Below are 22,918 nucleotides of genomic sequence, written 5' to 3' on the forward strand. Positions count from 1 at the left end.
AAATCACCCCAAAACTCAGCCCAAAATCAGCCCCAAGATCACCCCAAAACTCAGCCCAAAATCAGCCCAAACTCAGCCCCAAAATCACCCCAAAACTCAGCCCAAAAATCACCCGATTCACCCCAAAATCACCCAAACTCAGCCCAAAACTCAGCCCAAAATCCCCCAAAACCACCCCAAAATTCAGCCCCAAATCCCCCAAAATTCAGCCCCAAATCCCCCAAAATCCCCCAAAATTCAGCCCCAAAAATCCCCCAAAATTCAGCCCAAAATCGGCCCAAAACCATCCCAAATTCACCCCAAAATTCAGCCCCAAATCCCCCAAAATTCACCCCAATATCCCCCAAAATTCACCCCGAAGTTCACCCCAAAATTCACCCCAAAATCGGCCCAAAAATCCCCCCAAATTCACCCCAAAATCCCCCAGAATTCAGCTCCAAAATTCAGCCCCAAATCCCCCAAAATTCAGCCCCAAAAATCCCCCAAATTCACCCCAAAATCGGCCCAAAACCACCCAAAATTCACCCCAAAATCCCCCCAAATTCACCCCAAAAATCCCCCAAATTCACCCCAAAATTCACCCCAAAATCGGCCCAAAACCACCCAAAATTCACCCCAAAATCCCCCTAAAATCCCCCCAAATTCACCCCAAAATTCCCCCAAATCCCGGAAGGGCCGGAATTCCCGCGGTTCCCAAACGGCGACTCAGGATCCCCAAAAACCCCAAAAAAAAACCCCAAAAAAACCCAAAAAACCCCAAATACCCAGGAATTCGGGGCTTTTTGGGTGGATTTTGGTTTTTTTGGGTGGATTTTGGGGGTTTTGGGGGTCCTGAGTCAGATTTTGGGGGTTTTTGGGTGGATTTTGGGTTTTATTTTTGTTTTTTTGGGGTCTGGACTCACCTGTCGGGCGCCGTCCTTGAGCTCGGGGTGCAGGGAGGGGATTTTGGGGGGAATTTGGGGGATTTTGGGGTCCTGAGTTGGATTTTGGGGTTTTTTTGGTGGATTTTGGGGTTTTTTTGGGGTCCTGAGTCACATTTTGGGGTTTTTTGGGGTGTTCTGGGTGGATTTTGGTTTTTTTGGGGTCTGGACTCACCTGTTGGGTGCCGTCCTTGAGCTCGGGGTGCAGGGAGGGGATTTTGGGGGGAATTTGGGGGATTTTGGGTTTTTTGGGGTGGATTTTGGGGTTTTTTGGGGTCCTGAGTCGGATTTTGGGGTTTTTTTGGGGTTTTTTGGGGTCTGGACTCACCTGTTGGGCGCCGTCCTTGAGCTCGGGGTGCACCAGGTGCTGCAGGGAGAGCCCCGAGCCCAGCCCGGCTTTCCTGGGGGAAAAAAACCCAAAATTGGGATTTTGGGGGGAAAAACCCCGAATTTGGGATTTTGGGGGGAAAAACCCCGAACTTGGGATTTTGGGACCGTTCCGGGGTTGTTCCAGGGCCGATTTGGGGCCGTTTTGGGGGAGTTTCAGGGCCATTTTGGGGCCGTTTCGGAGCCTTTTTGGGGCCGTTCTGGGGCTGTTTTTGGGGCCGTTTTTGGGGCCGTTTTTGGGGCCATTTTGGGGCTGTTCCGGGGCCTTTTGGGGCCGTTCTGGGGCTGTTTCGGGACTGTTTGGGGAGGATTTTGGGGCCGTTCTGGGGCTGTTTTTGGGGCCGTTCTGGGGCCGTTTCGGGGCTGTTTTGGGGCCATTTTTGGGGCCATTCCGGGGCCATTTCAGGAGGGTTTCGGGGCCATTCCGGGGCCGTTTTGGGGCCGTTTTTGGGGCCGTTTCGGGGCCATTCCGGGGCCGTTCCAAGAGGGTTTCGGGGCCGTTCTGGGGCTGTTTTGGGGTTATTTTGGGAGGGTTTTGGGGCCATTTTTGGGGCCGTTCTGGGGCCATTTCAGGAGGGTTTCGGGGCCGTTTCGGAGCCGTTTTTGGGGCCGTTCCGGGGCCGTTCCAGGAGGGTTTCAGGGCCGTTCCGGGGCTGTTTTGGGGCTATTTTGGGAGGGTTTTGGGGCTGTTTTGGGAGGGTTTTGGGGCCGTTTTTGGGGCCATTCTGGGGCCATTTCAGGAGGGTTTCGGGGCCGTTCCGGGGCTGTTTTTGGGGCCGTTTTGGGGCCGTTTCGGGGCCATTTCGGGGCCGTTCCAGGAGGGTTCCGGGGCCATTTCAGGAGGGTTTCGGGGCTGTTTCAGGAGGGTTCCGGGGCCATTTCAGGAGGGTTTCAGGGCCATTTTGGGGCTGTTTCAGGAGGGTTCCAGGGCCATTTCAGGAGGGTTTCGGGGCTGTTTCAGGAGGGTTTCGGGGCCATTTCAGGAGGGTTTCAGGGCCATTTTGGGGCTGTTTTGGGAGGGTTTTGGGGCCATTTCAGGAGGGTTTCGGGGCCGTTTTCGGGGCCATTCTGGGGCCATTTCAGGAGGGTTTCGGGGCCGTTCCAGGAGGGTTTCGGGGCCGTTTTCGGGGCCGTTTTCGGGGCCATTCCAGGAGGGTTTCGGGGCCGTTTTCGGGGCCGTTTCGGGGCCGTTCCGGGGCCGTTGCTCACCTGCGCAGCCTCCGCGTCACCTCCCCCGTGAGGAGCCCCACGTTGCCCAGGGGGTCCCGCAGCGCCGCCTGCACCCCCCGGAGCTGCGCCCCGAGGGCCTGGGGGGGGCACAGGGAGCGGCCCCGGAGCTCGGAACGGCCCCGGCAGAGCCGCCGCAGCCCCAAAATCCCCAAAAAAACCCAAAAAACCCCAAAAAACCCCAAAAACCCCAAAAAACCCCAAAAACCCCAAAAAACCCCAAAAATCCCCAAAAAACCCCAAAAAACCCCAAAAACCCCAAAAATCCCCAAAACCCCAAAAACCCCAAAAAACCCCAAAAACCCAAAAAACCCCAAAAAACCCCAAAAATCCCCAAAAAACCCCAAAAACCCCAAAAAACCCCAAAAACCCAAAAAACCCCAAAAAACCCCAAAAATCCCCAAAAAACCCCAAAATCCCCAAAAAAACCCAAAAATCCCCAAAAAACCCCAAAAAACCCCAAAAAACCCCAAAAAAACCAAAAAACCCCAAAAAACCCCAAAAACCCCCGAATTCAGGGGGGTTTAGGGGAGAATTCCCCAATTCCCGGGGGGGTTCGGCAAAGCCGGGGCGCCAACGCTTCCCAGTTCATCCCAGTCCCCTCCCAGTTCCCTCCCAGTCCCTTCCAGTGGCTCCCAGTCCCCTCCCAGTGACCCCATACCCATCCCAGTCCCTCCCAGTCCCCTCCCAGTGGCTCCCAGCCCCTCCCAGTCCCCCCCAGTCCCCTCCCAGTCCCCTCCCAGTGGCTCCCAGTGGCTCCCAGTCCCTCCCAGTCCCCTCCCAGTGGCTCCCAGTCCCCTCCCAGTGGCTCCCAGTCCCCTCCCAGTCGGCTCCCAGTCCCCTCCCAGTGGCTCCCAGTGCACCTGGCAGCCCTGCAGGGCCACGAAGAGCCGCAGGACGTCGTTGGTGCCCTCGAAGATGCGGAAAATCCTCAGGTCCCGCAGCACCCGCTCCACGCCCGGCTCCTGAGGGGGGAGGGCCGAGAGAACGGCGGGGAATTCCCCGAAAAACCACCCCGGGGAATTCCCAAAAATACCCCAGAGAATTCCCAAAAAAACCCCAGAGAATTCCCAAAAATACCCCGGAGAATTCCCAAAAACAACCCCAGAGAATTCCCAAAAAACCCCGGAGAATTCCCAAAAATACCCCAGAGAATTCCCAAAAAAACCCCAGAGAATTCCCAAAAACAACCCCAGAGAATTCCCAAAAATACCCCAGAGAATTCCCAAAAAACCCCGGAGAATTCCCAAAAATACCCCAGAGAATTCCCAAAAAACAACTCCAGAGAATTCCCAAAAATACCCCAGAGAATTCCCAAAAAAACCCCAGAGAATTCCCAAAAACAACCCCAGAGAATTCCCAAAAATACCCCAGAGAATTCCCAAAAAACCCCGGAGAATTCCCAAAAATACCCCAGAGAATTCCCAAAAACAACCCCTGAGAATTCCCAAAAATACCCCAGAGAATTCCCAAAAACAACCCCCGAGAATTCCCAAAAACAACCCCAGAGAATTCCCAAAAAACCCCGGAGAATTCCCCCCAAAAAACCCTGGAAAATTCCCAAAAAAACCCCAGGAGAATCCTCAAAAATACCCTGGAGAATTCCCAAAAACACCCGGAGAATTCCCAAAAAAACCCCAGAAAATTAACAAAAAATCCCGGAAAATTCCCAAAAACAGCCTGGATATTTCCCAAAAAACAATCCCAGAGAATTCCCAAGAAACAATCCCGGAAAATTCCCCAAAAAACCCTGGAAAATTCCCAAAAACAACCCCAGAGAATTCCCAAAAAAACCCCAAAAATTCCCAAAAAATACCCCAGAAAAATCCCGAAAAAAACCCCAGAAAATTCCCCCAAAATCCCGGAAAATTCCCAAAAAAACCCCGGAAAATTCCTGAAAAAAAACCCAGAAAATTCCCCAAAAAAACCCCCAAAAAATTCCCAGAAACAAAGCGAAGGAAAACCAAAAAAAAACCAGGAAAAAAACAGAAATTGAGGGGAATGACTCCAAAATCCTGAAAAAGCCCCAAAATGCCCGGATTTGGCCCCAAAAAAATGGGAAAAACCCCTCCAAAAATGGGGAAAAAAACCCTAAAATCCATGGGAAAGCCCCAAAATCCCGGGAATTTCCCCCAAAATTCCGGCAATTCCCAACCCCCGAGACCTCCCAAAAATCCCCAAACCTCCCAAAATCCCGGGAAAGCCCCAAAATCGCGGGAATTCGCCCCAAATCTCACCTGCATGAAGCCCATCCCCCCCATGATCTGGATGCACTCATCGGCCACGGCCCAGGCGGCCTCCTGGGATTTGGGGAGAAAAGTGGGGATTTTGGGAAAAATCCCGGCATTGCCGGCAAAATTCGGGGATTCGGGGCTCGAGAGCAGCTGAAAAGGCCCCAAATGCCCCGAAACGGCCCCAAAATGCCCCAAAACGGCCCCAAAAATGCCCCGAAACGGCCCCAAATCCCACTGGGAACGTCCGGGAGGGGCCCAAAATCCGGGAAAAGGCCCCAAAATTTGGGAAAAGGCCCCAAAATTCGGGAAGAGCCCCTAAAATCTGGGAAAAGTGCCCAAAATCTGGGGAAAGCCCCCAAAATTCAGGAAAAGGCCCCAAAATCCGGGAAAAGGCCCCAAAATTCCTGGACGGGACCCCCAGGACCCCCAAAATCCGGGAAAAGCCCCAAAATCTGGGAAGAGCCCCCAAAATCTGGGGAAAGTCCCCAAAATCTGGGAAAAGGCCCCGAAATTCCGCGAAAAGCCCCCCCCCAGCACCCCCCAAAATCTGGGAGGAGCCCCCAAAATTCCAGGAAAAGGCCCCAAAATCTGGGAAAAAGCCCCCAAAATCCGGGAAAAGGCCCCGAAATTCCCTGAAAAGCCCCAAAATTCCCTGAAAAGCCCCCAAAATCTGGGAAAAGGCCCCAAAATCCGGGAAAAGGCCCCAAAATTCCAGGAAAAGGCCCCAAAATTCCGGGAAAAGCCCCCAAAATTCCCTGAAAAGCCCCCAAAATCCAGGAAAAGCCCCCAAAATTACAGGAAAAGGCCCCAAAATTCCAGGAAAAGGCCCCAAAATTCCCTGAAAAGCCCCCAAAATCCGGGAAAAGGCCCCAAAATCCAGGAAAAGCCCCCAAAATCCGGGAAAAGGCCCCGAAATTCCAGGAAAAGCCCCCAAAATTCCGGGAAAAGCCCCCAAAATTCCCTGAAAAGCCCCCAAAATCCGGGAAAAGCCCCCAAAATTCCAGGAAAAGGCCCCAAAATTCCAGGAAAAGCCCCCAAAACTCCCTGAAAAGCCTCCAAAATTCCAGGAAAAGCCCCCAAAACTCCCTGAAAAGCCCCCAAAATCCGGGAAGAGCCCCCAAAATTCCCTGAAAAGCCCCCAAAACTCCCTGAAAAGCCCCCAAAATCCAGGAAAAGCCCCCAAAATTCCCTGAAAAGCCCCCAAAATTCCCTGAAAAGCCCCCAAAATCCGGGAAAAGGCCCCAAAATCCGGGAAGAGCCCCCAAAATTCCAGGAAAAGGCCCCAAATTCCAGGAAAAGCCCCCAAAATCCGGGAAAAGGCCCCAAAATTCTGGGAAAAGCCCCCAAAACTCCCTGAAAAGCCCCCAAAATCGGGGAAGAGCCCCCAAAATCCGGGAAGAGCCCCCAAAATCCGGGAAGAGCCCCCAAAATCCGGGAAGAGCCCCCCATTGCTCACGGAGCCGAAGATTTTGCTGACGGCCGCCTCCATCTGGAAGTCGGGGTCGCCCCTGTCCATGCTGGCGCTGACCATGAAGGCCATGGACTGGATTTGGGGGGAAAAAACGGGAATTTGGGCAATTCCCAAAAATCCCAGCAAGGCCTCGGCGAAAGCCACGGCGGCTCCAGCCCCAAAATCGCCCAAATTCCGCCCGAAATCCTCACATTTTCCCCCCCAATTCCCCATTTTTCCCACCCAAAACCCCCCATTTTTCTCCAAAAGCCCCATTTTTTCCCCCAAAATTCCCTTTTTCCCCCCAAATCCCCGTTTTTCCCCCCAAATCCCCCCTTTTCCCCACCCCAACCCCCCAAATTTTTCCCAAAACCCCCCTTTTTTCCCCAAAATCCCAATTTTTCCCACCCCAAACCCCCATTTTTTTCCCCAAATTCCCATTTTCCCCCAAAATTCCCCTTTGTTCCCTAAAACCCCCCTTTTTCCCCAAAAATCCCCTTTTTCCCACCCCAAATCCCCAAATTGCCCCAAAATCCCCCCAAAATCCCCCGAAATTCCCCCAAAATGCCCCCAAATCCCCTCGAAATTCCCCCAAATTCCCCCAAAATGCCCCAAAATGCCCCAAAATTCCCCCAAAATGCCCCAAAATCCCCTCAAAATGTCCAGAAATTCCCAAAAATGCCCCGAAATTCCCCCAAAATGCCCCAAAACCCCCTCAAAATTCCCCCAAAATGCTCCAAAATCCCCCGAAATTCCCCCAAAATGCCCCAAAATCCCCCCAAAATGCCCCAAAATCCTCCAAAATTCCCAAAAAATCCCCCCAAAATGCCCCAAAATCCCCTCAAAATGTCCCGAAATTCCCAAAAATGCCCCGAAATTCCCCCAAAAATGCCCCAAATTCCCCCAAAATCCTCCCAAAATCCCCTCAAAATTGCCCCAAAATCCCCCAAAATTTCCCCAAAATGCCCCAAAATCCCCTCAAAAAGCCCCAAAATGCCTCCAAATTCCCCAAAATGCCCCAAAATTCCCCTCAAAATTCCCCCAAAATGCCCCAAATTCTCCCAAAATGCCCCAAATTCCCCCAATGCCCCGGACTTGCCTCGGTGACGTAGTGCAGCAGCGCCATCCGGGCCAGCTTCTCCTGGATGGCCCCAAATTCGTGGATTTTGGCCCCAAACTGGGAGCGGTTGGAAGCGTGGGAAACCTGGGAACGGCGGGGGGGGGAGGGGAAGCCCAAAATGTGGGGGGGGATCCCCAAAAATTCGGGAGAGGAGGGAAAAGGGAGGGGGTTGGGAGGGATTTTGGGGGAGTTTTAGGGGATTTCGGGAGGGATTTGGGGGATTTTTTGGGAGATTTTTGGGGATTTTGGGGGGATTTGGGGGGAATTTCCCAAATTTGGGGGTTTTGGGGGAAATTTTGGGGGAATTTTTAGGGATTTTCATGGATTTGGGAGGGAATTTGGAGGAATTCCCCAAGTTTTGGGGGGATTTTGAGGGCGTTTTGGGGGGATTTTTGGGAATTTGGGGGCATTTTGAGGGGATTTTGGGGGAGATTTTGGGGATTGTGGAGGAATTCCCAAATTTTTGGGATTTAGGGGGAATTTTTAGGGATTTTCATGGATTTGGGAGGGAATTTGGAGGAATTCCCAAATTTTGGGGGGAATTTGGGGCTTTTTGAGGGCGTTTCTGGGGGCGTTTTTGGGAATTTTGAGGCTTTTTGGAGGAGATTTTGGGGGAGTTCCCCAAATATGGGGGATTTTTGGAGGAATTTTTAGGGATTTTCATGGATTTGGGAGGGAATTTTGGGGGGAATTCCCAAATTTTGGGGGGAATTTGGGGCTTTTTGAGGAGTTTTTGGGGTTTTTTGGGAATTCCAGGATCCCCAATTTTGGGATTCTCACCGTGGGCCAGCAGCCCCCGCATGGTGCCGGCCATGGCGAAGGGGCCACCTTTGGGGGCATTTTGGGGGCATTTTGGGGGCTCTGGGTTGGATTTGGGCTGGATTTGGGTGGGAATTTGGGGGTTTTTGGGTTTTTTTGGGGTTTTTTGGGAATCCCGGGATCCCAAACAATCCCGAACCCAGGAATCTCACCGCGGTGGCCAGCAGCCCCCGCATGGTGCCGGCCATGGCGGCGGCCGTGCCAAAGTGGCCACGTTTGGGTTGGGTTTGGGCTGGATTTGGGCTGGATTTGGGTTGGATTTGGGTAGGAATTTGGGGTTTTTTGGGTTTTTTTGGGGGTTTTTGGGAATCCCGGGATCCCAAACGATCCCAAATTTCGGGAATCTCACCACGGTGGCCAGCAGCCCCCGCATGGTGCCGGCCATGGCGAAGGGGCCACGTTTGGGTTGGGTTTGGGTTGGATTTGGGCTGGATTTGGGTTGGATTTGGGTGGGAATTTGGGTGGGAATTCAGGGTTTTTTTGGGGTTTTTGGGTTTTTTTTGGGGATTCCAGGATCCCAAACCCGGGAATCTCACCGCGGTGGCCAGCAGCCCCCGCATGGTGCCGGCCATGGCGGCGGCCGTGCCAAAGTGGCCACGTTTGGGTTGGGTTTGGGTTGGATTTGGGCTGGATTTGGGCTGGATTTGGGTGGGAATTTGGGGTTTTTTGGGTTTTTTTGGGGTTTTTTGGGAATCCCGGGATCCCAAACGATCCCGAATTTCGGGAATCTCACCGCGGTGGCCAGCAGCCCCCGCATGGTGCCGGCCATGGCGGCGGCTGTGCCAAAGGGGCCGTGTTTGGGCTGGGTTTGGGTTGGATTTGGGTAGGAATTTGGGGTTTTTTGGGTTTTTTTGGGTTTTTTTTTGGGAATTCCAGGATCCCAAACCCGGGAATCTCACCGCGGTGGCCAGCAGCCCCCGCATGGTGCCGGCCATGGCGGCGGCCGTGCCAAAGCGGCCGTTGTTGAGGATGTTCATGGCCACCTTGAAGCCGCTGCCCGGCGCTCCCAGCACGTTCCCGGCCGGCACCCGGACCCCGTCCAGCAGCACCGAGGCCGTGTTGGAGGCGCGGATGCCGAGCTTGCGCTCCGGGGGGCCGCTGCCGGAAGGGAACGGGAACGATGGGAACGGGAACGGGAACGGGGATGGGAACGGGGATGGGAACGGGAACGGGAACAGCGGGGACGGGGACGGGAACGGGAACGGGAATGGGAACAGGGATGGGAACGGGGATAAACAACGGGGACGGGAACGGGAACAGGAACAGCGGGGACGGGGACGGGGGTGGGAACGGGAACGGGGATGGGAACGGGGATAAACAACGGGGATGGGAACGGGAACAGCGGGGACGGGGACGGGAACGGGAACAGCGGGGACGGGGACGGGGGTGGGAACGGGGATAAACAACGGGGATGGGAACGGGAACGGGGATAAACAGCGGGAACGGGAACGGGGATGGGAACGGGAACGGGGATAAACAACGGGGGTGGGAACGGGGATGGGAACAGCGGGGACAGGGACGGGGACGGGAACGGGAACGGGGATGGGAACGGGGATAAACAACGGGGATGGGAACGGGAACGGGGATAAACAACGGGAATGGGAACGGGGATGGGAACGGGGATAAACAGCGGGAACGGGGATGGGAATAAACAGCGGGAACGGGGATGGGAACGGGAATGGGAATAAACAGCGGGAACGGGGACGGGGATGGGAACGGGGATGGGAACGGGAACGGGGATGGGAATAAACAGCGGGAACGGGGATGGGGATGGGAACGGGAACGGGGATAAACAGTGGGAATGGGAACGGGAATGGGAACAGGGACGGGGATAAACAGCGGGAATGGGAATGGGAATGGGGATGGGAACGGGGATGGGAACAGGAACGGGGATAAACAGCGGGAACAGGGACGGGGACGGGAACGGGAACAGGGACGGGGATAAACAGCGGGAATGGGAATGGGGATGGGAACGGGAACGGGGATAAACAGCGGGAACGGGGATGGGAACGGGAACAGGGATGGGAACGGGGATAAACAACGGGGATGGGAACGGGGATGGGAACAGGGATAAACAGCGGGAACGGGAACGGGGATGGGAACGGGAATGGGAACGGGGATAAACAGCGGGAACGGGGATGGGAATAAACAGCGGGGATGGGGATGGGAACGGGAACAGGGATAAACAGCGGGGATGGGAACGGGGATGGGAACCGGAACAGGGATGGGAACGGGAACGGGGATGGGAACGGGAACGGGGATGGGAACGGGGATGGGAACGGGAACGGGGATAAACAGCGGGGATGGGAACGGGGATGGGAACGGGGATGGGAATGGGGATAAACAGCGGGAACGGGGACGGGGATGGGAACGGGGATGGGAACGGGGACGGGGATGGGAACGGGAATGGGGATAAACAGCGGGAACGGGGATGGGGATGGGAACGGGAACGGGGATAAACAGTGGGAATGGGAACGGGAATGGGAACAGGGACGGGGATAAACAGCGGGAATGGGAATGGGAATGGGGATGGGGATGGGGACGGGGATGGGGACGGGGATGGGAATGGGAATGAACAGAGGGAATGGGAACGGGAACGGGAATGAACAGCGGGAATGGGGTGGGAAAACCACACCGGGAATGGGAATAAACAGCAGGAATGGGGCAGGAAAAACAGCGGGAATGGGGTGGGGAATAAACAGCGGGAATGGGGGGGGAATGATGGGAATGGGGGGAAAAACAGCGTGAATGGGGGGGAAAAATCCCTAAAAATCTCCCCAGAATCCAAAACTTCCTCCCCAAATCCCTAAAAATCCCCTTAAATCCCCCCACATTTCCAAATTTCCCCCCAATCCCTAAAAATCCCTTAAAATCCTCTCCAAATCCCCCTAAAATCCCTAAAAAAACCCCAAAAATTCCCCCAAATCCCCAAATTTCCCCCCTAAAATCCCCACAGATCCCCCCCAAACGCCCTCATTTTGCCCCCGTTTCCCCCTGCAAAGCCCCGGAATGCCCGGAATTCCTGGAATTCCCAGGGTGATTCCCGGGCTCATTCCCGGGGCGATTCCCGGAATCCCCGGGGTCATTCCCTGGCTCATTCCCGGGGTGATTCCCGGAATTCCCGGGGCCATTCCCGGGGCCATTCCCGGGCTCATTCCCGGGGTGATTCCCAGAATTCCCGTGGTTATTCCCGTAATTCCCGGCTCACTGGGAGACGCCGCCGAAGCCGCGCTCCACCAGGAACGCCGTGATCCGGTCCCGGGGCTGCCCCGAGCGCTTGGGGGCCATTCCCGGGCTCATTCCCGGGGTGATTCCCAGAATTCCCAGGCTCATTCCCGGGGCCATCCCTGGCTCATTCCCAGGGCCATTCCCAGGCTCATTCCTGAGGTGATTCCCAGGCTCATTCCCGGGGCCATTCCTGGTTCATTCCCGGGGTGATTCCCAGAATTCCCGGGGCCATTCCCGGGGTGATTCCCGGAATTCCCGGGGCCATTCCCGGGGCCATTCCCGGGCTCATTCTCCCGGGGTGATTCCCGGAATTCCTGGGGTCATTCCCGGGGCCATTCCCAGGCTCATTCCCGGGGTGATTCCCGGAATTCCCGGGGCCATTCCCGGGGCCATTCCCAGGCTCATTCCCAGGGTGATTCCCAGAATTCCCAGGCTCATTCCCGGGGCCATTCCCGGGCTCATTCCCGGGGTGATTCCCGGAATTCCCGGGGCCATTCCCGGGGCCATTCCCAGGGCCATTCCCAGGCTCATTCCCGGGGTGATTCCCGGAATTCCCGGGGCCATTCCCAGGGCCATTCCCAGGCTCATTCCTGAGGTGATTCCCAGGCTCATTCCCGGGCTCATTCCCGGGGTGATTCCCGGAATTCCTGGGGCCATTCCCAGGGCCATTCCCGGGGTGATTCCCGGAATTCCCAGGCTCATTCCCAGGGCCATTCCCGGGCTCATTCTCCCGGGGTGATTCCCGGAATTCCCAGGCTCATTCCCGGGGCCATTCCTGGTTCATTCCCGGGGTGATTCCCGGAATTCCCGTGGTTATTCCCGTAATTCCCGGCTCACTGGGAGACGCCGCCGAAGCCGCGCTCCACCAGGAACGCCGTGATCCGGTCCCGGGGCTCTCCCGTGCGCTCGTCCGGCAGCGGCGTCTGCGCGAACACCGTGAACAGCTCGGCAATGCCGCCGTTACTGCGGGAATTAGAGAGGGGAAATCGGGAATTACAGAGGGGAAATCGGGAATTATAGAGGGGAAAAACGGGGATTATAGAGGGGAAATGGGAATTAGAGAGGGGAAATGGGAATTATAGAGGGGAAATGGGAATTAGAGAGGGGAAATGGGAATTATAGAGGGGAAATGGGAATTAGAGAGGGGAAATGGGAATTAGAGAGGGAAATGGGGATTATAGAGGGGGAAAACGGGAATTATAGAGAGGAAATGGGAATTATAGAGGGGGAAAACGGGAATTATAGAGGGGAAAATGGGGATTATAGAGGGGAAATGGGAGTTACACAGGGGGAAATGGGGAATTATAGAGGGGAAATGGGGAATTATAGAGGGGAAATGGGGAATTATAGAGGGAAATGGGGATTATAGAGGGGAAAAGGGGAATTACAGAGGGGAAATCGGGAATTATAGAGGGGAAAAACGGGGATTATAGAGGGGGAAACCGGGAATTATAGAGGGGGAAATCGGGAATTATAGAGGGGGAAATGGGGATTATAGAGGGGAAATGGGAATTATAGAGGGGAAATGGGAATTATAGAGGGGAAATGGGGAATTATAGAGGGAAATGGGGAATTATAGAGGGGAAATGGGGAATTATAGAGGGGAAATGGGGAATTATAGAGGGAAATGGGGAATTATAGAGGGGAAATGGGGAATTATAGAGGGAAATGGGGATTATAGAGGGGGAAATGGGAATTATAGAGGGGAAATGGGAATTATAGAGGGGAAATGGGGATTTATAGAGGGAAATGGGGAATTATAGAGGGGAAATGGGGAATTATAGAGGGGAAATGGGGATTACAGAGGGGGAAATCGGGAATTACAGAGGGGAAATCGGGAATTATAGAGGGGGAAACCGGGAATTACAGGGGGGAAATGGGAAATTATAGAGGGAAATGGGGAATTATAGAGGGGAAAAACGGGAATTACAGGGGGAAAATGGGGATTACAGAGGGGAAATCGGGAATTATAGAGGGGAAATGGGAATTATAGAGGGGAACCAGGAATGCCGGGCGGAAAGCAGGGAATGCTGGGGGGAAACTGGGAAGGCCGGGGAAAAACCGGGAATTACAGGGGGAAAACCAGGGAATTACAGAGGGAAAATGGGAATTACAGGGGGAAAATGGGAATTTCAGGGGGAAATGGGAATTATAGAGGGGAAAGCCGGGAATGCTAGGAGGGAAAAGAAGGAATTACAAAGGGGAAACTGGGAATGCCGGGAGGAAACTGGGAATTACAGGGGGGGAAATGGGAATTATAAAGGAGAACTGGGAATTACAGGAGGGAAAACAGGGAATGCCGGGGGGAAAATGGGAATTACAGAGAGGAAACAGGGAATTACAGGGGGATAATGGGAATTACAGAGGGGAAATGGGGATTATAGAGGGGAAAAATGGGAATTACAGAGGGGAAATGGGAATTACAGGGGGGAAATCAGGAATTATAGAGGGGAAATCGGGAATTAAAGGAGGGGAATCGGGAATTACAAGGGGGAAATGGGAATTACAGAGGGGAAATAGGAATTATAGAGAGAGACTGGAAATTACAGGGGAAAAATGGGAATTACAGGGGGGAAATTGGGAATTACAAGGGGAAAATCAGGAATTACAGAGGGGAAATGGGAATTACAGAGGGAAAATGGGAATTACAGACAGGAAACCGGGAATTGCAGGGGAACCATTCCCGGAATTCCCACCTGATCCAGATCTTCTCCCCCTCCAGGGTGTAGAAGGTCCCGCAGGGGCTGGGGGTGGCCCTGGTCCGGATGGAGGCGGCGTCGGAGCCGCTCCCGGGCTCCGTCAGGCAGAAGGCGGCCACCCACTCCCCTGAAAACCGGGAATTTCGGGAGTTCTGGGGGTTTGGGAACGGCCAGAGGCTCCTGGGAATTCCCAGGGTTTCCAAAATCCCTGAAAATCCCACTCAGAATGACCCAAAACCGCCCAAATCCCACCCAAATCCCACCCAAATCCCACCCAAATCCCACTCAAATTCCACTCCCATTCCCACCATTCCCACTCCCAATCCCACCAATCCCAATCCCATTCCCACCATTCCCATTCCCACCCCATTCCCAGCATTCCCACCCCATTCCCAATCCCATTCCCATTCCCATTCCATTCCCACCATTCCCATTCCTATTCCCAATCCCATTCCCGTTCCCACCCCATTCCCACCCCATTCCAATTCCCACCTATCCCAATCCCAATCCCAATCTCATTCCCAGTATTCCCAGTATTCCCAGTATTCCCATACCCGAGGCCAGGCGGGGCAGGCAGCGCTCCCGCTGCTCGGGGCTCCCGTAGAGCAGCAGCTTCCCATTCCCAATCCCAATCCCATTATACCCATTATTCCCATTCCCACCATTCCCACCATTCCCAATCCCATTCCCATTATTCCCAGTATTCCCAGTATACCCGAGGCCAGGCGGGGCAGGCAGCGTTCCCGCTGCTCGGGGCTCCCGTAGAGCAGCAGCTTCCCAATCCCATTCCATTCCCACCATTCCCATTCCCAATCCCAATCCCAATCCCACCATTCCCAATCCCAATCCCATTCCCACCATTCCCACCATTCCCATCATTCCCAGTATTCCCAGTATACCCGAGGCCAGGCGGGGCAGGTAGCGTTCCCGCTGCTCGGGGCTCCCGTAGAGCAGCTTCCCATTCCCAATCCCAATCCCAATCCCATTCCCACCATTCCCAATCCCAATCCCATTCCCAATCCCAATCCCAATCCCAATCCCACCATTCCCACCATTCCCATCATTCCCAGTATTCCCAGTATACCCGAGGCCAGGCGGGGCAGGTAGCGTTCCCGCTGCTCGGGGCTCCCGTAGAGCAGCAGTTTCCCAATCCCATTACTCCCATTATTCCCATTCCCATTCCCAGTATTCCCACCATTCCCACCATTCCCACCATTCCCAGTATTCCCAGTATACCCGAGGCCAGGCGGGGCAGGTAGCGTTCCCGCTGCTCGGGGCTCCCGTAGAGCAGCAGTTTCCCAATCCCATTACTCCCATTATTCCCATTCCCATTCCCAGTATTCCCACCATTCCCACCATTCCCACCATTCCCAGTATTCCCAGTATACCCGAGGCCAGGCGGGGCAGGTAGCGTTCCCGCTGCTCGGGGCTCCCGTAGAGCAGCAGTTTCCCAATCCCATTACTCCCATTATTCCCATTCCCATTCCCAGTATTCCCACCATTCCCAGTATTCCCAGTATTCCCAGTATTCCCAGTATACCCGAGGCCAGGCGGGGCAGGTAGCGTTCCCGCTGCTCGGGGCTCCCGTAGAGCAGCAGCCCCTTGAAGCCGATGGACTGGTGCGCGCCCAGCGTGATGCCCACGGCCAGGTCGTGCTGGCCCACGATCTGCACCAGCCGCGCGTACTGGGAGCACTGGGAGTCACTGGGAGGGACTGGGAAGGGGACGTGGGGGGGGTTGGGGGGACTGGGAGCACTGGGAGGGGATTTGGGGGGGATTTGAGGGGGACTGGGAGCACTGGGAGTCACTGGGAGGGACTGGGAAGGGGACGTGGGAGGGGTTTGGGGGGCACTGGGAGCACTGGGAGGGACTGGGAAGGGGACGTGGGGGGGTTTGGGGGGGACTGGGAGCACTGGGAGTCACTGGGAGGGACTGGGAAGGGGATGTGGGGCGGGTTGGGGGGCACTGGGAGCACTGGGAGTCACTGGGAGGGACTGGGAAGGGGACGTGGGGGGGGTTGGGGGGGACTGGGAGCACTGGGAGTCACTGGGAGGGACTGGGAAGGGGATGTGGGGGGGGTTGGGGGGACTGGGAGCACTGGGAGGGGATTTGGTGGGGACTGGGAGCACTGGGAGTCACTGGGAGGGACTGGGAAGGGGATGTGGGGGGGGTTGGGGAGCACTGGGAAGGGATTTGGGGGGGATTTGGAGGGGATTTGGGGGGGACTGGGAGCACTGGGAGTCACTGGGAGGGACTGGGAAGGGGATGTGGGGGGGGTTGGGGAGCACTGGGAAGGGATTTGGGGGGGATTTGGAGGGGATTTGGGGGGGACTGGGAGCACTGGGAGTCACTGGGAGGGACTGGGAAGGGGATGTGGCGGGGTTTGGGGGGGACTGGGAGCACTGGGAGGGGATTTGGGGGGGATTTGGGGGGGACTGGGAGCACTGGGAGTCACTGGGAGGGACTGGGAAGGGGATGTGGGGGGCTTTGGGGGGGAATTGGGAGCACTGGGAGGGGATTTGAGGGGATTTGGGGGGGACTGGGAGCACTGGGAGTCACTGGGAGGGACTGGGAAGGGGATTTGGGGGGGATTTGGGGAGTCCTGAGTGGGGTTTTGGGGCTCTCAGAGGGGTTTGGGAAGGGATTTGGGAGGGATTTGAGAAGATTTTGGAGAGGTTTTGTGGAGTTCAGAGCGAACTGGGAGCACTGGGAGTTACTGGGAGCCACTGGGAACCCACTGGGCGTTCCTGGGAAGGGGTTTGGGGGGGATTTGGGGGGTCCTGGGTGGGGTTTTGGGGCTCTCAGAGGGGTTTTGGGGGGGAACTGAGGAGATTTTGGAGGTGTTTGGAGCGAACTGGGAGCACTGGGAGTTACTGGGAGCCACTGGGAGTTACTGGGAGCCACTGGGAGCCACTGGGAGCCACTGGGAGCCACTGGGAACTCACTGGGAGTTCCTGGGAAGGGATTTGGGGGGGATTTGAGGAGATTTTGGAGAGGTTTTGTGGAGTTCGGAGCGAACTGGGAGCACTGGGAGAGCACTGGGAGTTACTGGGAGCCACTGGGAGTTACTGGGAGCCACTGGGAGCCACTGGGAACCCACTGGGATTTCCTGGGAAGGGATTTGGGGGGGGATTTGAGGAGATTTTGGAGAGGTTTTGTGGAGTTCGGAGCCAACTGGGAGCACTGGGAGAGCACTGGGAGTTACTGGGAGTTACTGGGAGCCACTGGGAGTTACTGGGAGTTACTGGGAGCCACTGGGAGCCACTGGGAACCCACTGGGAGTTCTTGGGAAGGGATTTGGGGGGGATTTGAGGAGATTTTGGAGAGGTTTGGTGGAGTTCGGAGCCAACTGGGAGCACTGGGAGAGCACTGGGAGTTACTGGGAGTTACTGGGAGCCACTGGGAACCCACTGGGTGTTCCTGGGAAGGGGTTTGGGGGGGATTTGGGGGGTCCCGGGTGGGGTTTTGGGGCTCTCAGAGGGGTTTTGGGGGGGAACTGAGGAGATTTTGGAGGCATTCGGAGCGAACTGGGAGCACTGGGAGTTACTGGGAGCACTGGGAGTTACTGGGAGCCACTGGGAGTTACTGGGAGTTACTGGGAGCCACTGGGAGCCACTGGGAACCCACTGGGAGTTCTTGGGAAGGGATTTGGGGGGGATTTGAGGAGATTTTGGAGAGGTTTGGTGGAGTTCGGAGCCAACTGGGAGCACTGGGAGAGCACTGGGAGTTACTGGGAGTTACTGGGAGTTACTGGGAGTTACTGGGAGTTACTGGGAGCCACTGGGAACCCACTGGGAACCCACTGGGAACTCACTGGGAGTTCCTGGGAAGGGATCTGGGGGGGATTTGAGGAGATTTTGGAGAGGTTTTGTGGAGTTCAGAGCGAACTGGGAGCACTGGGAGTTACTGGGAGCTACTGGGAGCTACTGGGAGCTACTGGGATGGGATTTGGGAAGGGATCCCCAAAATTCTGGGGGGGGTCACCTGGGTGTTGTTGAGTCCCAGCCCCCCAAACTCGGGGGGCACCTGGAGCCCGAAGACCCCGAGCTCCTTGAGCCCCTTCATGGTCTCGTCCTCCACCTTCTCCAGGGCGTCGTTCCTGGCGGGGTCGTTCACCTCCTGCCCGGAATTTCGGGAATTTCGGGAGTTTCGGGAATTTCGGGAATTTCGGGAATTTCGGGAGCGTTCCCGGAATTCCAGAGCCCTTCCCTGAGGGATTGGGGGGAGGGGTGGCAGCTCCCCAAATGCCCAAATCCCGGGCTTTTACCTCAAAGAAGCGGCTGACGGGGCCCACGAGCTCCCGGAGGGTTTGTTCCTGTTCCTCCGACAGGACTTGGAGAGGGGGGAAAGGATAAAGTTATCCTAAATTAGCCCAAATTAGCCCAAATTAGCCTAAATTAGCCCAAAGTTATCCTAAATTAGCCTAAATTAGCCCAAAGTTATCCTAAATTAGCCCAAAGTTATCCTAAATTAGCCTAAATTAGCCCAAATTAGCCTAAATTAGCCTAAATTAGCCCAAAGTTATCCTAAATTAGCCCAAAGTTATCCTAAATTAGCCTAAATTAGCCCAAAGTTATCCTAAATTAGCCTAAATTAGCCCAAAGTTATCCTAAAGTTATCCTAAATTAGCCTAAATTAGCCCAAAGTTATCCTAAATTAGCCTAAATTAGCCCAAAGTTATCCTAAAGTTATCCTAAATTAGCCTAAATTAGCCCAAAGTTATCCTAAATTAGCCCAAAGTTATCCTAAATTAGCCCAAATTAGCCCAAAGTTAGCCCAAAGTTATCCTAAATTAGCCTAAATTAGCCCAAAGTTATCCTAAATTAGCCTAAATTAGCCCAAAGTTATCCTAAAGTTATCCTAAATTAGCCTAAATTAGCCCAAAGTTATCCTAAATTAGCCTAGATTAGCCCAAATTAGCCCAAATTAGCCTAAATTAGCCCAAAGTTAGCCCAAAGTTATCCTAAAGTTATCCTAAACTAGCCTAAATTAGCCCAAATTAGTCCAAAGTTATCCTAAATTAGCCTAAATTAGCCCAAAGTTATCCTAAATTAGCCTAAATTAGCCCACAGTTATCCTAAAGTAGCCCAAAGTTATCCTAAAATTACCCTAAAGTTATCCTAAAGTTATCCTAAATTATTCTAAAGTATCCCAAAATCATCCCAAAGTTATCCTGAAGTTATCCTAAAGTTGTCCTAAATTAGCCTAAATTAGCCCGAAGTCATCCCAAAGTTATCCCAAAGTTATCCCAAAGTTATCCCAAAGTTATCCTAAATGATCCCAAAATTACCCCAAAGTTATCCTAAAGTTATCGTAAAGTTATCCTAAGTTATCCTAAGTTATCCTAAATTAGCCTAAATTAGCCTAAAGTCATCCTAAAGTTACCCTAAAGTTATCCTAAATTATCCTAAATTAGTCCAAAGTTATCCTAAAGTCATCCCAAAGTCATCCCAAAGTTATGCCCAAAGTTATCCTAAATGATCCCAAACTTATCCGTAAATTAGCCTTAAATTAGCCCAAAATTATCCCAAAGTTATCCCAAACTTATCCCAAAGTTCACCCAAACTTATCCCAAAGTTATCCGAAATTAGCCCAAAATTATCCTAAATTATCTGGGGCTCCCTTGGGCCGGGATTTGGGGCTCCCTTGGGCTGGGATTTGGGGTCTCCCACCCAGGATTTGGGGCTCCCTTGGGCCGGGATTTGGGGTCTCCCTGGGCCGGGATTTGGGGTCTCCTTGGGGCTGGGATTTGGGGTCTCCCTGGGCCGGGATTTGGGGTCTCCTTGGGCCGGGATTTGGGGTCTCCCTGGGCCGGGATTTGGGGTTCCCCCTGGGCCGGGATTTGGGGTCTCCTTGGGGCTGGGATTTGGGGCTCCCTTGGGCCGGGATTTGGGGCTCCCTTGGGCTGGGATTTGGGGTCTCCCACCCGGGATTTGGGGCTCCCTTGGGCCGGGATTTGGGGTCTCCCCTGGGCCGGGATTTGGGGCTCCCCTGGGCCGGGATTTGGGGTCTCCTTGGGCCAGGATTTGGGGCTCCCTTGGGCTGGGATTTGGGGCTCCCCTGGGCCGGGATTTGGGGTCTCCTTGGGCCGGGTTTTGGGGTTTCCTTGGGCCGGGTTTTGGGGTCTCCCCTGAGCCGGGATTTGGGTCTCCCTTGGGGCCGGGATTTGGGGCTCCCCTGGGCCAGGATTTGGGGTCTCCTTTGGGCTGGGATTTGGGGTCTCCCTGGGCCGGGATTTGGGGCTCCCTGGGCTGGGATTTGGGGCTCCCCTGGGCTGGGATTTGGGGCTCCCTTGGGCCGGGATTTGGGGCTCCCTTGAGCTGAGTTTTGGGGTCTCCTTGGGCCGGGATTTGGGGTCTCCCACCCGGGTTTTGGGGTCTCCTTGGGCTGGGATTTGGGGTCTCCTTGGGCCGGGTTTTGGGGTCTCCTTGGGCCCGGTTTTGGGGCTCCCCTGAGCCGGGATTTGGGGTCTCCCACCCAGGTTTTGGGGCTCCCTTGGAGCCAGGATTTGGGGTGCCCCTGGGCCAGGATTTGGGGCTCCCCTGGGGCCAGGATTTGGGGCTCCCTGGGCCGGGATTTGGGGTCTCCTTGGGCCAGGATTTGGGGTCTCCTTTGGGCTGGGATTTGGGGTCTCCCTGGGCCGGGATTTGGGGTCTCCTTGGGCTGGGATTTGGGGTCTCCTTTGGGCCGGGATTTGGGGTCTCCTTGGGGCTGGGATTTGGGGTCTCCCTGGGCCGGGATTTGGGGTCTCCTTGGGCTGGGATTTGGGGTCTCCTTTGGGCCGGGATTTGGGGTCTCCTTGGGCCGGGATTTGGGGTCTCCTTTGGGCTGGGATTTGGGGTCTCCCTGGGCCGGGTTTTGGGGTCTCCCTGGGCCGGGTTTTGGGGCTCCCCTGGGCCGGGATTTGGGGCTCCCTTGGGCCGGGTTTTGGGGTCTCCTTGGGCCCGGTTTTGGGGTCCCCCTCACCTGCGGGGTAGGGGAACACCTGCTCCGTGCTGAGGCGCCCCAGGAACATCCCCACCGCAAACGACTTCGACTCCTGGGGGGCCCAAAAGATTTTTGGGGACACCCCAAAAACCCCAAAATCCCCCCGAGACTCCCCAAAAAATCCTCCTGCACCCCAAAATCCCCCAGAGCTCCCCCAAATCCCCTCCAGGATCCCCCAAATCCCCTCGGAGATCCCCAAATTCCTCCCAGGATGCCCCAAAATTCCCCCAGGATCCCCTAAAACCCCTCCAGGACCCCTCAAATCCCCCCAAACCCGCCCAAAATTCCCCAAATCCCCTCCAGGACCCCCAAATCCCCTCAGGACCCCCCAAATTCTCTCCCAGACCCCCCAAAATCCCCTCCAGGACCCCCCAAATCCCTTCCAGGATCCCCCAAATCCCCCCAGAACCCCCCAAATCCCCTCTAGGACCCCCCAAATCCCCTCCAGGACCCCCCACTCACCTCGAGGCTGCCCTGGGATTTTGGGGGGGCTGCGGTGGCCGTGGTGGTCCCGGTTTTGGGGAGCACAGCCTGGGGAAAAGCGGGGGGGAACCCCCAAAAAAACCAGCACGGACCCCCAAAATCATCCTCAAAATCTTGCCAGGACCCCCCAAATCCCCCCAGGAGCCCCAAAATCCCTCCCAAAACCCCCGCAGGAGCCCCCCAAATCTCCCCCAAACCCCTCCAGGACCCCCAAAATCCCCCTCAGACCCCCCAAAAATCTCCCCTGTACCCCAAAATCCCCGCCAAGACCCCTCCAAATCCCCCCCAAAACCTCCCAAACTCCCCCAAATCCCCCCAAAACCCCCTCAGGACCCCCCAACCCCTCCCCAAATCCCCCCAAAACCGCCCCAGGACCCCCAAATCCCCCCCAAATCCTCTCAAGACCCCCCAAACCCCCCCCAGGACCTCCCCATCCCCCCCCCACATCCCCGCCCTTGACCTTTCCCCCAGTTTCCACCGCTCGACCTTTGCCCCAGTTATGACGTCACGCGAGGGGGGAGGGGCGGCGCTTTGGGATTGTTTTGGGGTCATTTTGGGGGAATTTGGGGGTCATTTTGGGGGGATTTGGGGGTCCCTACCTGCGCCTCGTGCGTGCTCTGCAGCCGGGACCCCCCAAATCTGTGAATTGAGGGGTGGGGGGGGGGCTCAAAAGGGACCCCCCATCCCCCCCAAATTCTGGGGGCTTCCCCCAAGATTTGGGACCCCCCCTCCCCCACCCGAAAGCTCCGAGATCCCCAAATTCCTCCAATTCCGGAACCCCAAAAACCCCGGGAGGCCCCAACTTCCAGAACCTTCCAGGACCCCCCCCCCCCAAAACCCCAATTCCGCGCCCTCCCAAAAATCCCTGAACCCCCCCAAAAAAACCCCCAAGACCCCCCCCCCCAAATCCCAAATCCCAAATCCCTTCAGAACCTTCCAGAACCCCCCCCCCCCCCCAAATCCCAACCCCGAGACGCCCCCAAAATCCCAGAACCCTCCGAACCCCCCAAAATCCCGGGATCCCCTCACAATCCCGACCCCCCCTCCCCCCACCTCACAACTTCCAGAACCTTCCAGGACCCCCCCCCCCCCCCAATTTTGGTGTTTTTTTTCCCCTTCCCCCAAATCCTCACCCCGGCGGGATCCGCCGCAGCAGCCGCAGCCCCGCGCCCAGCCCCAGCCCGGCCATGTCGCCGCTGTCGCCGCTGTCGCCGCTGTCGCGATATCTCCGGGGGTGTCCCCGGGGTGTCCCCAAGCCGCCCCCCCCCCCCCCTTTCCCCTCACACAAGGTCACGGCCGGGGGCGCGGCCTCGGCGCGCGGGGCACGCTGGGAAACGTAGTGAGGACGCTCATTTCCCTATGCT

General features: G+C 55.7%; 1 protein-coding gene across 1 annotated transcript; it reads right to left on the reverse strand.

Moving 5' to 3' along the window:
- Nucleotides 1-705: 705 nt before the first annotated feature.
- Nucleotides 706-22,804, reverse strand: LOC138101562 (very long-chain specific acyl-CoA dehydrogenase, mitochondrial-like). Its single transcript, XM_068999337.1, has 16 exons — nucleotides 22,688-22,804; nucleotides 22,154-22,193; nucleotides 21,534-21,602; nucleotides 21,051-21,123; nucleotides 18,352-18,416; nucleotides 18,069-18,203; nucleotides 15,625-15,769; nucleotides 14,082-14,211; nucleotides 12,223-12,348; nucleotides 9,057-9,255; nucleotides 7,318-7,422; nucleotides 6,225-6,311; nucleotides 4,772-4,834; nucleotides 3,398-3,499; nucleotides 2,517-2,614; nucleotides 706-1,321 (listed from the first exon to the last, which is right to left on the reverse strand). Exons 1-16 carry the CDS (start codon nucleotides 22,741-22,743, stop codon nucleotides 706-708), a joined length of 2,109 nt encoding a protein of 702 aa, XP_068855438.1. The 5' UTR covers nucleotides 22,744-22,804.
- Between the last annotated feature and the right edge of the window lie 114 nt (nucleotides 22,805-22,918).

This window comes from Aphelocoma coerulescens, unplaced genomic scaffold, assembly GCF_041296385.1.
Source record: "Aphelocoma coerulescens isolate FSJ_1873_10779 unplaced genomic scaffold, UR_Acoe_1.0 HiC_scaffold_339, whole genome shotgun sequence".
Taxonomy (NCBI): Eukaryota; Metazoa; Chordata; class Aves; order Passeriformes; family Corvidae; genus Aphelocoma; species Aphelocoma coerulescens.